At 42.6% G+C, this 15,998-nt stretch overlaps 1 protein-coding gene across 4 annotated transcripts in view; it reads right to left on the reverse strand.

Moving 5' to 3' along the window:
• glt8d2 (glycosyltransferase 8 domain containing 2) overlaps positions 1–15,998 on the reverse strand; it is a 74,311-nt gene that overhangs the window by 42,566 nt on the left and 15,747 nt on the right. For all 4 annotated transcript variants that reach the window (XM_043709939.1, XM_043709936.1, XM_043709937.1 and 1 more), the window contains exons 4-6: positions 9,061–9,292; positions 6,596–6,713; positions 3,037–3,121 (exon numbers count right to left, since the gene is read on the reverse strand). In XM_043709939.1, coding sequence (XP_043565874.1) covers positions 3,037–3,121; positions 6,596–6,713; positions 9,061–9,292 — 435 coding nt within the window. The remainder of the gene's footprint in view (positions 1–3,036; positions 3,122–6,595; positions 6,714–9,060; positions 9,293–15,998) is intronic.

Genomic DNA, 15,998 nt, shown 5'->3' on the forward strand with positions numbered 1-15,998 from the left:
GGGTTGAAGGGTCCCGAGGCAGAAGATGAGGCATTCTTCTTCCAGGCATTGGGTGGTGAGAGAGTGGCGATGGAGGAGGCCCAGGACCTGCATGTCCTCAGCAGAGTGGGAGGGGAGGTGAAATGTTCAGCCACGGGGCGGAGGAGTTGGTTGGTGCGGGTGTCCCGGAGACGTTCTCAAAAGCGCTCTGCGAGAAGGCGTCCAGTCTCCCCAATGTAGAGGAGACTGCATCGGGAGCAACGGATACAATAAATGACATGTAAGGTCCTGGAGAGAGTTGCAGAACAAAGACCTTGGAGTGCAAGGTCATAGCTCTTTGAACGTAGAGTCACAGGTGGATAGGATAGAGAAGAAGACGTTTGGTATGCTTTCTTTATTGGTCAGAGTATTGAGTACAAAAGTTGGGAGGTCATGTTACGACTGTACAGTACATTGGTTTGGCCACTTTCGAAAATTGTGTGCAATTCTGGTCTCCTGTCTATCGGAAGGAAGTTGTGAAAATTGAAAGGGTTCAGAAAACAATTCCAAGGATGTTGCCAGGGTTGGAGGATTTCAGCTACAGGGAGAGGCTGAACAGGCTGGGGCTGTTTTCCCTGGAGGGTGAGAGACTGAGGGGTGACCTTATAGAGGTTTAGTGAATCATGAGGGGCATGGATAGGATAAATAGACAAAGTCTTTTCCCAGGGTGGGGGAGTCCAGAACTAGAGGGCATAGGTTTAGGGTGAGAAAGGAAAGCAACCAAAGGGGCAACTTTTTCATGCAGAGGATGGTACGTGTATGGAATAAGCTGCCAGAGGAAGTGGTGGAGGCTGGTACAATGACAACATTTAAAAGGTATCTGGGTGGGTATATGAATAGGAAGGGTTTGGAGGGATATGGGCCGGGTGCTGGCAGGTGGGACTAGATTGGGTTGGGATATCTGGTCAGCATGGCTGAGTAGGACCGAAGGGTCTGTTTCCGTGCTGTGCATCTCTATGACTGTAATTGTCTCCAGGAAACGTTTTTATATGACAGAACACATCGGCATGGTATAGAATAAGCTTTCTTTTCTTCACTCTTACCTGGGATGTCACTGGAAAAATCAACATTCATTTCTTATCCCTAATTGCCCTTGAAAATTGAGGCCATTTCAGGGGGCAGTTATAAGTCCCCATTGCTGCAGATCTGGGGTAGATAAGGGTGGCAGGTTTGATTTCCTCCTCTAAAGGACATGAGTGAACCAGGTCAGTTTTTAAAAGTCATCATTTGTTCAATTGAATTTCAATTTTAGTCGACACGTAGGATTTGAACCCACGACTCCAGAGTAACCTCTCTGAACTACTAGTTGAAGGACATTATCACCACCTCGCCCACGGTCTCAGTGGATGGGTGAAGCAGGCTCAATTTTCACGTTCAAAAGACGATTGCACACATTTTTGAAAGGAAAACAATTACAAAGTTATTAGATTCCCTACAGTATGGAAACTGGCCCTTCGGCCTAACAAGTCCACATTGACCCTCCGAAGTGTAACACACCCAGACCCATTCCCCTGCCCTGTTTTTACCCTGACTAATGCACCTAACACTATGGGCAATTTTAGCATGGCCAATTCACCTGACCTTCACATCTTTGGATTGTGGGAGGAAACCAGAGCACCCGGAGGAAACTGACGCAGATACGGGGAGAATGTGCAAACTCCACACAGTCGCACGAGGCTGGAATCAAACCTGGATCCCTGGCGCTGTGAGGCAGCAGTGCTAACCACTGAGCAACCGTGCCCCCATCATTATAGGGAGAGATCAGAGAAGCCACCTATCATTTTTATCTTTCTTGAACTGAAAGTAGCTCGATTCTGCCACCTTGTTCTCTATTCTCCACCAGAGGAAACAGATTCTTTGTCTGCACCCTATCAAACCCTATAATTGTCTGAAATGCCATTGCAATTCCATTCCCCTTTATAGCCTCGATGAGCTTCAAGCCCAAACCAAGCAGCAGGCCTCATGTTTTTAACTATTCATTTAAAGCAGAGACGGCCAACTCAATGCTCCCTTCAGGTTCTCCTTCAATGCTACTACAGAAATCCCCTCATTCCCGCGGGGGATACATTCCAAGACCTAACACGGAAGGCTGAAATCGCACATAGTAGCCAACCCATTCACTTTAATGGGAAATTTACCTTCCCGCCGTCTCCTGGTCACTGATTCTGGAAGGTTCCCTATAATACATTCGGGCCACGGTAAAATGTGGGTAACTGAAACCGCGGAAAAAGATTCCACAGATGTAGGGGCTCGCCCTGTATTTTTAAGTAGTGGCACTAGCTCACCTTTCCCAGTTAAGACAATGTGCTGCTCAGTAGAGGCATGGCAATGCTAGCTGAGATCCAGCCACTGACCACTCATACTGCACAATGCCTGCACAGACTGAGTACCAGGGTATCGGATTTAGCTCTGATCATGGGGAAGCAGGAGGACTGCATGCAGTGCAGATTCACCAGAATGCTACTGCCACACAAAAAAAACTTTAAAAATCAGTTGTAGCTCATCGAGGCTATAATGGGGAATGGGACTGCATTGTTTCAGACAATTATAGGGTTTGGTAAGTGCCGAGAGAGAATCTACTTCCTCTGGTGGAGAATAAAGAGAAAGGTGGCAGAACATTAAAATTAGAACAATGGTTGACACCAGGAGAGACCTCCTCACACGGAAGGCAATAGAAAATTGGAACTCTCTCTGTCCGAAAGGTCGTTGAGCTGGGGAGAAATCAAAAATGTCAAAACTGAAATTGATAGAATTCGTTAATGAAGGGAACCAAGATTCTAGAGCCAAAGCAGGGAAATGGAGTTAGGAGACAGACCAGACATGGTCATTGAATGTTAGAACAGGTTCAAGGTTACTGAATGGTCTTATTCCTTTCCCTTTGAGTGTATAGTGATGCTCTGGTTTTCAAAGGCCAGCACACTAAAGGCACTGAATGATTCACTTCTGATGTGTGATCCCACTTTGACCCGTTACATTATAATAGAGCTGGTATGAAAATATTCACCATCCAGAAAGTACCTTGTATAATAACATCATCGTCCAGGTATATCACCTTTTCATGATCACGAATAAGATATGGAATGAAGTATCGGACAAAGTTGAGCTGAAATAGAAAGACATTCTGTCAAATGACAACACTACATGAAAGTAACTGAAAAAAGATCACCTGGAAAAACATGAAGCAAGTCAGGATTACTGTGAAACAGATCAGGAGAAGCAGGAAGCAAACTGGGATCACCGTGAACCAGATTGGGATCACAGTGACACAGATTGGGATCACCGTGAACCAGACTGGGATCACCGTGAAGCAGACTGGGATCATCGTGAACCAGATTGGGATCACCGTGAACCAGACTGGTATCACCGTGAAGCAGATTGGGATCACCGTGACACATATTGGGATCATCGTGAACCAGACTGGGATCACTGTGAAGCAGATTGGGATCACCGTGAACCAGAATGGGATCACCGTGACACATATTGGGATCATCGTGAACCAGACTGGGATCACCGTGACACAGATTGGGATCATCGTGAACCAGAATGGGATCACCGTGATACATATTGGGAACATCGTGAACCAGACTGGGATCACCGTGAACCAGACTGGGATCACCGTGAACCAGACTGGGATCACTGTGAACCAGACTGGGATCACCGTGAACCAGATTGGGATCATCGTGAACCAGACTGGGATCACTGTGAACCAGACTGGGATCACCGTAAACCAGATTGGGATCACTGTGAAACAGATTGGGATCACCGTGAACCAGATTGGGATCACCGTGAAGCAGATTGGGATCACCGTGAACCAGATTGGGATAACCGTGAAGCAGACTAGGACCACCGTGAACCAGACTGGGATCACCATGAAGCAGATTGGGATCACCGTGAACCAGACTGGGATCACCGTGAACCAGACTGGGATCAATGTGACACAGATTGGGATCACCATGAAGCAGATTGGGATCACCGTGAACCAGATTGGGATCACCGTGAACCAGATTGGGATCACCGTGAACCAGACTGGGATCACCGTGAAGCAGACTGGGATCACCGTGAACCAGATTGGGATCACCGTGAACCAGACTGGGATCACCGTGAACCAGATTCTGATCACCGTGAATCAGACTGGGATCACCGTGAACCAGACTGGGATCACCGTGAAGCAGACTGGGATCACTGTGAACCAGACTGGGATCACCGTGAAGCAGATTGGGATCACTGTGAAGCAGATTGGGATCACCGTGAACCAGACTGGGATCACCGTGAAACAGATTGGAATCACCGTGAACCAGCCTGGAATCACCGTGAAGCAGACTGTGATCACCGTGAAGCAGATTGGGATCATCGTGAACCAGCCTGGAATCACCGTGAAGCAGATTGGGATCACCATGAACCAGACTGGGATCACCGTGAAGCAGATTGGGATCACTGTGAAGCAGATTGGGATCACCGTGAACCAGTCTGGGATCACCGTGAAGCAGATTGGGATCACCATGAACCAGCCTGGAATCACCGTGAAGCAGACTGTGATCACCGTGAAGCAGACTGGGATCACCGTGAACCAGGCTGGGATCATCGTGAACCAGCCTGGAATCACCGTGAAGCAGATTGGGATCACCGTGAAGCAGACTGGGATCACCGTGAACCAGACTGGGATCACTGTGAAGCAGACTGGGATCACCGTGAAGCAGATTGGGATCATCGTGAACCAGCCTGGAATCACCGTGAAGCAGATTGGGATCACCGTGAACCAGACTGGGATCACCGTGAAGCAGACTGGGATCACCGTGAAGCAGATTGGGATCACCGTGAACCAGACTGGGATCACCGTGAAACTGATTGGGATCACCGTGAAACTGATTGGGATCACTGAGAAGCAGACTGGAATCAAGGTTAGATCTCATGGAATACAGGGAGAACTAGCCATTTGGATACAGAACTGGCTCGAAGGTAGAATACAGAGGGTGGTGGTGGTGCTTTTCAGACTGGAGGCCTGTGACCAGTGGTGTGCCACAAGGATCAGTGCAGAGTCCACTACTTTTCATCACATAAATAATTTGGATGTGAACATAGGAGGTATGGTTAATAAGTTTGCAGAGGACTAAAATTAGGGGATTATCTGACAGTGAAGAAACTTACCTCAGAGTACATTAGGAACTCAATCAGATAGTCAGATAGTCTGGACTCCCCCATTCCAGGGCAAAGACTTTGTCTATTTATCTTTAAAGGGACCTTAGGCACAACGTTTTCATACTAAGGGTGGGGCGTGTATGGAATAAGCTGCCAGAGGAAGTGGTGGAAGCTGGTACAATTACATTTAAAAGAAATCTGGATGGGTATATGAATAGGAAGGGTTTAGAGGGATATGGGCCAAGTGCTGGCAAATGGGACTAGATCAGGTTAGGATATCTGATGGGCATGGGCAAGTTAGACCAAAGGATCTGTTTCTGTGCTGTACGTCTCTATGATTCTGTCACTATGACACTGTGAACTAGACTGGGATCACTCAGGTAGATTGGAATCACTGTGAAATAGATTGGGATCAGTGTGAAGCAGATCTAAAACACTGTTCATGTGCTGTATATTGTATTGAATTGTATAATGTATTTCAATCAACCTTCCTGTATCTAAGTTAATGACAGAAGATGAGAATGGAATGCTTGTTAAGAACACTGGAAAGATGGAGGCTGGGCAGTGACCTTATAGAGATCTACAAAATTATGTGAGACATAGATATGGTGGATAGTCAGAGGCTTTTACCCAGGATGGAAAGGTCAACTACAAGAGGGCACAAGTTAAGGGTGAGAGGAGGAAAGTTTAGGGGAGGTGTGTGGGGAAATGTTTTCATACAGAAGCTGTGGGTGCCTGGGTTGCACTGCCAGTGGAGGTAGTGGAAGCAGGCATGTTAGCAACATTGAAGGCATATTTTGATATATACATAAATGGGAGGTGAACAGAGGGACAGAAGCTGTTCATGGACAATAAGTAGCAAGTCTAAATAAGGATTAGGAATCATTGCAGGCTTGGTTCCTGTGCTGTATTGTATTGTATTGTATCTTATATTGTACTGTATAATGCATTTCAATCAACCTTCCTGTGTCCAAGTGATAACAGAAGATGAGAACTGAATGCTTGTTAATTCTGTATTCTTTGCAAGTAATAGGTTTTATTATCTAAGACATAGAGGAATGGTGGGGCAGCTTCAAGTCTCAGGGTGTTTAAGACAAACTTTCTCTCTTTGATGGTTGTGTACATTTGAATCTCTCTATCTCAGAGGACAGTAGAGGTGCAATCATTACATTGTTTTAAGCCAGAGGTAGACAAATTCTTCCTAACCAATGGAATCATGGGTTATTGTGGGTCAATGGGAATGTGGAACTCAAACAACAAACAGATCAGCCATTATCTTATTGAATAGCAGGAGAGGCTTGATGGACTGAATGGCCTATTCTTAATTTGTGTCTTTTGAGGAACATGTTAAATAAATCTGTAACAACGCTGTAGGCACTGCAGGGTGTCCCAGGGATTCATCCCCATCCTGTTAATCTGAGTTCGAATCATGCATACTTACAGGTTGTAGTAACTCGGGTCTTGCTGAGTCTGGTCTTACTTTCCCCTGCAGCACAGCAGCATTGAATTCCATCACTCTGTAGTGGATGCCTTTCAGCTTTGTGTTTTCAATCCACTTGCTAATGCAAAGTAGGGGGATAGTGGAGAAAACATAATTAACCTGTTTATCTATCTAAAGAAATGATGATGAGTGGAGGGGAGCACACAAAAGTCAAAGCCATAAGAAGGTGGGGAATTCTTGTTCCTTCATATCATGGTATCAAGTTTCTTCACATCAGCTCTTCATTAGAACGTATCTCCATTCATCCCACTAAATTTAAACAGCAGGCTCACATTTTGTGTTACATTCAGAATCATATTGAAAGTCTATGTATTATTATAATGTTTTTGGAGCAGCAGAGTGAAATGTTTCCTCAAATTTATCAGGATTCCAACTTGTCAAGGCCATTTGACTCAGTCATTTGATTTCCATCTCATTTCAACCTACCACAGAATCCATTTCTTGCTTAGTGTGGTCTGACCATCGGGATTTAAGGGGCTGTAACTGGGTGCATGATGTGACAGGATGGGGGGGGTCATTCCTAGGTGGCATTGTGGCAGAGTGGACTGCCCACCTAGTATAAAACCTGTCTGATTTTCAGAGATCAAAATAAGATTACATCAAATTCACTGGGCAGAAACAGGCCATTCAGCCCATCAATCCATGCACACACTTTTCTTTACTCTTTCGTGAGATATGGGCATCATTGGCAAGGCCAGGATTTATTTACCATCTTTAATTGCCCTTTGAACAAAGTGCATAGTTAAAAGTCAACTGCAGAGCTTGAGTCAGGAGTTACATGTAGGCCAGACCACAAAAGGATGGCTGGTTTCCTTCCCTAAAAGCCTTAATGAATCAGATATGTTTCCTTTTTGGCAATTGGCAGTGGCTACATGGTAGACATTAAACTAACTTTTAATTCCAGATTTTTATTGATTTCGAATTTCACCATCTGCCATGGTGTGGTTAGAACTAACCTCCCCACAGCACGAGCTCAGGGTTCGGGATTACCGCTGCAGTGCCATTTCCACAATGCCACTGTCTCCGCGTGTCTCTGAATCCACTCTGTCTTCATCCCTTGGGGTTTGAATACTTCTATCAAGTCTGCTCGCAACTGTCTATGCTGTAAGGAGAACAATCCCATCTTCTCCAATCTCTCTATGTCACTGACATCGTAATTCTTGGACCAATCAATCTGTCTTCTCTAAAACTTTCAGAGCCTCCCTGAAATGTTGTGTTCAGTTCTGGGCACCATACTCCAGGTGAGACTGAACAGGTTTAGCTTAGCTTCCTTGCTTTTGCTTTATCTAGGGCTGTAAATGGAGAAGTCCAGGATCCCAAATGCCTCCTACATTTTGACGATTTGAGAATCTAAACCCCAAAGCCTCTGCTCTTGTTTGCCTTTTGCAATTGCATCCTTAACTTACATCATTTTTCTTTGCTCTGCCTAGCAAAATGTAAGGTGGCTATGGGTTTTAATTTAACAAGAACGTCCAACAAATAATTGTGCCTTCTTGCCACTATCTAAAGGCTTTACAGGTTGTTCCCCTATAAAACACTTTTCCTCAATTGGCTGTAACACGATTGATGAATTGGGGAATTTTTTTTAAAACTCCCGTTGGCTATTATGCGATTCTGTGAGATCACGAACAAAGGAACCTGAGAAGATGGAATGGCTTCTATGTGAGTGGATACAAGATCAATCGAAAAAGGCATCTGGGACCACAATTCTCCCCATGAAACAGAAAGCCTTATCTATTTATGAGGACCTCAGGAAAATAAGCTGAAAATCCTGCAATGTGCCTTCCTTCAGTGCCAGTGGTGGCTGGTTTGCTGGATTTAAGAAATGCTAGCTTTTCTTAACATGAAGTTATGTGGCAAAGCTGCCAATGCAGACAAGGAATGTGCATCAACATTTCCTCCCGTGGTGAAAATAACTGATTGAGGAAGAATCAAATCTGCACCCAGAACTGCGCTTGAAAGTAATGATGCTGCTGATAATGACCCTCAGCCCCTATCTCACTACAGTTCTGTACTATAACTCAGAAACCCCTTGATGTGTTAAATTTACTGTATTATTATATGGTTTTAAAAATTACTGAGACTGTGTTATCATTTGTGTTGAACTAACTACCATTTTTGTTTCAATTTTTGCTGACATATTTGGCGGTCTGCCCCCAACCCTGTTTTTCACATAGCCCCTGTTATTTCTGTTCCACAATTTTCTATAACACAAGGTCGTACATGAATGCAATTATCACGTTATAGCAGAACAGACTGTATTTTCCTTATAACCTCTGTAAAGGATTTATGGTTATCTTAAATTTGTTCTCTCCCACACAGCAGTCTCATCACCAATAGGCAAAACCATCAATCCTTCAATTTTAAAACAAGACTGAATTAATATGTCTTAACAACTATCTTACCTAATATGAACGAGAGAGTCTCTCAGTGTAATTATGTAGAAAATGATATCAGCATTAGTGTTGCTATAGATGCTGTTGATTGTTGCAATTGTTCCACCCAATCGGTCTTCAGCAGCACAGATTATAATTGGGATCACATCATCGGGAGCGGAAACATCATCAGTAGCAGGAACATTGCTCTGTTTCATGGTATGGCCTGTACTGTGGACAGTTGGAGACTCAGGTTCTTCAGCTGAATAGTGAATGTAGAAAATTAGGTTATTGAAAAGCAAGAGAGGGCAACGTTCATTGAACAATTACCACAAGACAGCAGAGAAATATTCATTTCAGAACATCCAAGCCAGGATCTTACATCAACTAACCTTGTAAGAATATTCTTTCTCCCTCATGCATTTATCCAACTTCCCCTTAAATACATCTTGAGATTTATCGGAAAAAGATCACATTTTGTCAAAGCTTTATTCCTTTCGCACTCACCAGGACAATTCACAAGAATACAAAAGTAAAGGGGAAAACATGTTTAGGGTGGATGAGAAAAGAATGCTGATTGATTGGCAATAAACTTCTTTTTTATTGCTAAACTCAAATGCGCAGCATTTCATTTTTGTGATTTAGCAAAAGACTACCTCATTAAAAATCAAAAAAAAACTAATCACGATCTATCAAGCCAGATTTCAGTCTGGGATCGGAGTTATCTAGTAATAACACAGCTGGATCATAGCAGGAACAGTTATGGTGAGGGGGATTGGCACCTTTCCCTGCAGCAAACACCGGTTGTGATTTCTGCCTGGGGCCAGGATTTGGGACATTCGCTTTAGACTAGAAAGGAATGTGCAATGGTAACACAGGGGTCAATGGTTATGGTCCAGGTAGGTACTTACAATGTAGATCGAACTGGGAAAGAGATTTTATGTAGAGAGTAAGAGAAGATAGGCATTAAATTAAGAATAATCTGGATTATTATCTGAACTGTGTGCAAATTGGCATCAGTACAAAATATTAGAGAGATGAATATATTGCTTGAAGACTGGTGTGGAAGAGTGGGTTCTAATTCATGGGCCATTGACACCAATACTGGGAAAAGTGGAAGCTGTACCATTGCGATGGTCTATATGCTGGGGCTAGTGTTCTTGTGAACTGCACAAATAGGGAAGTAGAGGGGTTTCAGATGAAATAGTGGGGCAAGAAATCAGATGCAAAAACAGCTTGTCTATCAAAGAGTAAAGACAACGTAAGAGAGGAAAATAGTGATATGGAGAATTAGGAGCAGACACTGGCAGTAAGAGGGCAGAGCGAAAACACCTAGAATACACCTACAAGACCAAATGTTACAAAGAAAAGGACAGACCAAAACTCTGTATCTGAATATGTGTAGCATTCATAACAATGTACATGAACTGATGTCACAGATTTAAATAAATCAGTAACAATCTGATAGCCAATATAGAGACTAGCTTCAGGATGACAAAGATTGGGTGTTCAATATTAAGAGATATATGACAATCAGCTTAAACAAAAGACTAGCTGAAGGTGGAGAGGTAGCATTGTTAATCAAAATGACATTCATGCAATAATTAGAGCGTTGGATATAGAATTGGGTTGCAGGGAGACAAGGAATATTCAGGGAAAGAATTCACTTGGGGGGGGTTGACAATGCTCCCTACCAGTAACCACAAGATGGGACAAATTAGACAAGAAGAAATATCGTGTGCTTGTGATAATGGGACAGCAATAATCATGGGTAACTTTAATCTAAATGTAAACTGGAAAACCCAAATGAGCAATAGTAACCTGAATGAAGAGTTCATTGAATGCTTTTAAGATAATTCGGAGAGTTCCCATCTTCTGGTACCAACCAAAGAACAGGATACGCTCGACTTGATATTGTGTAATGTGACAAGATTAATTTTTCTTATTGATTCACAGGATGAAGGCATCGCTGGATAGATCAACTTTTATTGTCTGTCCCTAACTGCCCAGACTCAACCACATTGCTGTGGGTCTGGAGTTACATGTTGGCCAGAGGATGGCAGATTAATTCCCTAAAGGAAATTAGTGAACCAGATGGATTTTTCCCACAATCAACAATGGATTCATGGTCTTTATTAGACTCTTAATTTATTGATTGAATTCAAATCCCACAGTCTGGGAGTTGCACCTAAGTCACTGGAACATTACCTGGTTTCATAGTCCACTTTCCCTAATTACCACAGAGTAAAGGCACCCCCAGTTAGCAGCAACCACAGCACACATTTTACATCCAGCTAGAAAGGAAGAATATTGGGACTAAAACTAATATTTTAAACACCAAATAAGGCAATTATGTGGATTTCCAAAGACATTAGATAAGAATCATAGAATCACAATTTTATGGTGCAGAAGGAGGTGACTCAGCCCATCATATCTACTCCAGCTTTTTAAATGAGCATTATGACCTGGTTTTTCTGCCTTTTTCCCTGCATGTTGTTTTTATTTAAGTAATCACCCAATGTCCTCTTGAATGCCTGAATTGAACCCGCCCCCACCACATTTCCAAGCAGAGCACTCCTACTCGCTGTGTGTAAAAAGATTTCTCCCATCACCCTTGCTTTGTTTGCAAATCACATTTAATCTATACCCTCTTGTACTTGTCCTTTTTATGAGCAGGAACAGCTCTTGTCCAGCACACTCAAAATTTGAAAACTTTTATCAAAGCTCCTCTCAGGCTTCTCTCCCTGGAGAAAAGTCCCTACTTCTTCAATAAATCCGAATAACCAAAGGTACTCATCCCTGGAACCATTCTTGAAAATCAGTTCTGCATTCTCTCCAGTATGTTCACATCCTTCATAAAATGTGGCTCCCACAAATCTATGCAAAACTCTCAGCTTAGGTGATGGGAGGAAAGGCACAGTAGCTAAATACACAGGTAACACCGACACAGGTAGGCAATTATATTGTGAAGACATAAGGAAGTTGTAGGTGTTTGTAGATAGGTTGAGTACACGACAAAAATCTGGTAGATGGAGTACAATGTAGAAAAAATGTGAAAGTTCCCAAGCAAGAGGTGAGAATTATTTTATGCTTCAAGTTGTTGTGATCTAAATGTGCTGTCTGAACGAATGGTGAAGGCAGATTCAATAGCATCTTTCAAAAGGGAATTAGTTAAATTCTTGAAGGGAAAAACGATAAAAGGCTATGGAAAAATACCTTGGTAGCGAGAGTAATTGGATAGGAATTTCATTGGGCTGAATGACATTTTTTGTGTTTTGTGTGATTGTGTGAACCCTTAATGATTGACTTGATGGCCCTGTACATTTATTCTAGTTATTCTTCCAGTTGCAATAACAAAACACAGCTACTTCAACTGAGATTCCAAGATCTCTTGGCAATCTCTTCAACTTCCTTTCTTTTCACCCAGGTCCTTCCTGTCTGAGAGGGCCATCCCTTTGGATACTGCATGTCTAAATCCCCTACAGCATACAAACAACAAGGTGATAACGACCAAACAACCTGCATTTTATTTTTGATGGTTTGAGGGAGAAATATTGGTCGGGACACCAGAGGAAGCTCCCCTGCTCCTTCTCCCAAATATTGCTGCAGGTCTTTCGGAGCATCCAGAAGTTTATCATCTGATCCAAAATGTGACACTGTGGACAGATAGCACTCTTCCAGTAGGAAATTCAGAATTGATTATGCACTCAAGTGTCTGGAGTGGGATTTGACTCAGAAGGAATATGACTTTACTCTGTATTTTGACCCCTTGTCCTAATCCCAAGAAGTGTTTGATGGGAACAGAGTTGAGGGAATGTTATTTTTATAATGTTATAGAGTCATAAAGACATGCAGCATGGAAACAGACCATTCAGTCCAAATCGTTCATGCCAACCAGATATCCTAAACTAATCTAGTCCCATTTGCCAGCATTTGGCCCATAATCCCTCAAAACCATTTCTATTCATATACCCAACCAGATGCCTTTTAAATGTTGGAATTGTACCAGCCTCCACCACTTCCTCTGGCAGCTCATTCTATCATAGTCATACAGCACAGAAACAGACCCTTCAGTCCAACCAGTCCATGCCAACCATAATCCTAAACTAAACTAGTCCCACCTACCTAAGCTTGGCCCATATCCCATCAAACACTTCTTATTCATGTACTTATCCAAATGTTTTTTAAATGTTGTAACTGAATCCACATCCAAAAGTACTTGTGGAACTTTCCATACACAGACCACTCACGCTGTTGAGGGGACTTGATTTTTCCATTTATATCTTGTTTTAAAAGGGTAGGTTGGAAAGAAGAACAAAAAACTGTGGCAGAGCTGACATTAACTCATAAAACCCATCTGAATATTGTTACGACACGGGGTAAACCCCTCTGCTAATTTAAATCCAACACACAGAAAAAAATTCTCCCAGTGATGTAATCTGTGAAAATTCAAGTGGCAAAGTACTATCCCAAAAGTCACTATTTAAAGTAAAAATTAACAACTTTAATTTTGTAAAGTCTAACAGAGAATAATTAACTAACAACTATTTAGAACTCATTTATCTAAACCTATCTTTTACGTTCCCCTCTACAATACTAGTCCGATAAAACCCCCGATTAAGATTTACAGAAAAATTCAAATTTCAACACCAGCCAGCTGTCGAATCTGCTTTTCGTATCTTCCTCTGTAGATTTACTCTCCGGGTCGTGTCGATTTTTTTTCCTCTGTGCAAACTCCTTCTCTAAACAGATACCTCACAAAGATTTCTGACTAGCAGCCTACATCTGTTGATCTTTTGGCAGCTCTCGTTAATAGCTATGGCTTATATTTTAAGTTTAATCAAGAGACTTATCTCCAAAATCATATAATCAAGAAAGAATCCACTATACTCACTACTGCAGCCTCTCTGTCTGTCTAAGAGAGAGGCTGCAGTAGTGAGTATAGGGGATTCTTTCTTGATTATGTTTTTGGAGATAAGTCTCTTGATTAAACTTAAAATATAAGCCATAGCTATTAACGAGAGCTGCCAAAAGATCAACAGATGTAGGCTGCTAGTCAGAAATCTTTGAGAGGTATCTGTTTAGAGAAGGAGTTTGCACAGAGGAAAAAAAATCGACACGACCCGGAGAGTAAATCTACAGAGGAAGATACGAAAAGCAGATTCGACAGCTGGCTGGTGTTGAAATTTGAATTTTTCTGTAAATCTTAATCGGGGGTTTTATCGGACTAGTATTGTAGAGGGGAACGTAAAAGATAGGTTTAGATAAATGAGTTCTAAATAGTTGTTAGTTAATTATTCTCTGTTAGACTTTACAAAATTAAAGTTGTTAATTTTTACTTTAAATAGTGACTTTTGGGATAGTACTTTGCCACTTGAATTTTCACAGATTACATCACTGGGAGAATTTTTTTCTGTGTGTTGGATTTAAATTAGCAGAGGGGTTTACCCCGTGTCGTAACAATATTCAGATGGGTTTTATGAGTTAATGTCAGCTCTGCCACAGTTTTTTGTTCTTCTTTCCAACCTACCCTTTTAAAACAAGATATAAATGGAAAAATCAAGTCCCCTCAACAGCGTGAGTGGTCTGTGTATGGACTCCTCTCACTTACCTCTCCACGCTTCAGGCTCTCTGCCTGTATTCCTGATGAAGTGCTTTTCCCCGAAATGTTGATTTTACTGCTCCTCGGATGCTGCCTGAACTGTTGTGCTCTTCCAGCGCCACTAATCCAGAAGCTAGCGCAGGAGTCTTTTGTGGATATACCCAGGTATAGACAGGATGGATCGAGTGAATCCTTAGAAGAGCGTAAAGGAAGTAGGAGTGTACTTAAGAGGGAAATCAGGAGGGCAAAATGGAGACATGAGATAGCTTTGACAAATAGAATTAAGGAGAATCCAAAAGGTTTTTACAAATATATTAAGGACAAAAGGGTAACTAGGGAGAGAATAGGGCCCCTCAAAGATCAGCAAGGCTGCCTTTGCGTGGAGCCACAAAAAATGGGGGAGATACTTTATGAATATTTTGCAATGCTATTTACTGTGGAAAAGGATATGGAAGATGTAGACTGTAGGGAAATAGATGGTGACATCTTGCAAAATATCCAGATTACAGAGGAGGAAGTGCTGGATGTCTTGAAATAATTAAAGGTGGATAAATCCCCAGGACCTGATCAGGTGTACCCGAGAACTCTGTGGGAAGCTACAGAAGTGATTGCTGGGCCTCTCGCTGAGATATTTGAATCATCGATAGTCACAGGTGAGGTGCCAGAAGACTGGCAGTTGGCAAACGTGGTGCCACTGTTTAAGAAGGGCGGTAAAGACAAGCCAGGGAACTATAGACCCAGTGAGCCTGACCTCGATGATGGGCAAGTTGTTGGAGGGAATCCTGAGGGACAGGATGTACATGTATTTGGAAAGGCAAAGGATAGTCAACATGGCTTTGTGCGTGGGAAATCATGTCTCACAAACTTGATTGAGTTTTTTGAAGAAGTAACAAAGAGGATTGATGATGGCAGAGCAATAGATGTGATCTACATGGACTTCAGTAAGGCGTTCAACAAGGTTCCCCATGGGAGATTGGTTAGCAAGGTTAGATCTCATTGAATACAGAGAAAACTAGCCATTTGGATACAGAACTGGCTCAAAGTTACAAGACAGAGGGTGGTGGTGGAGGGTTGTTTTTCAGATTGGAGGCCTGTGACCAGTGGAGTGCCACAAAGAATGGTGCTAGGCCCTCTACTTTTTGTCATTTTAATAAATGATTTGGATGCGAGCATAAGAGGTACAGTTAGTAAGTTTGCAGATGACACCAAAATTGGAGGTGTAGTGGACAGCGAAGAGGGTTACCTCAGATTACAACAGGATCTGGACCAGATGGGCCAATGGGCTGAGAAGTGGCAGATGGAGTTTAATTCAGATAAATGCGAGGTGCTGCATTTTGGGAAAGCAAATCTTAGCAGGACTTATACA

The sequence above is a fragment of the Chiloscyllium plagiosum genome, chromosome 19 (genome assembly GCF_004010195.1).
Source record: "Chiloscyllium plagiosum isolate BGI_BamShark_2017 chromosome 19, ASM401019v2, whole genome shotgun sequence".
Lineage (NCBI taxonomy): Eukaryota > Metazoa > Chordata > Chondrichthyes > Orectolobiformes > Hemiscylliidae > Chiloscyllium > Chiloscyllium plagiosum.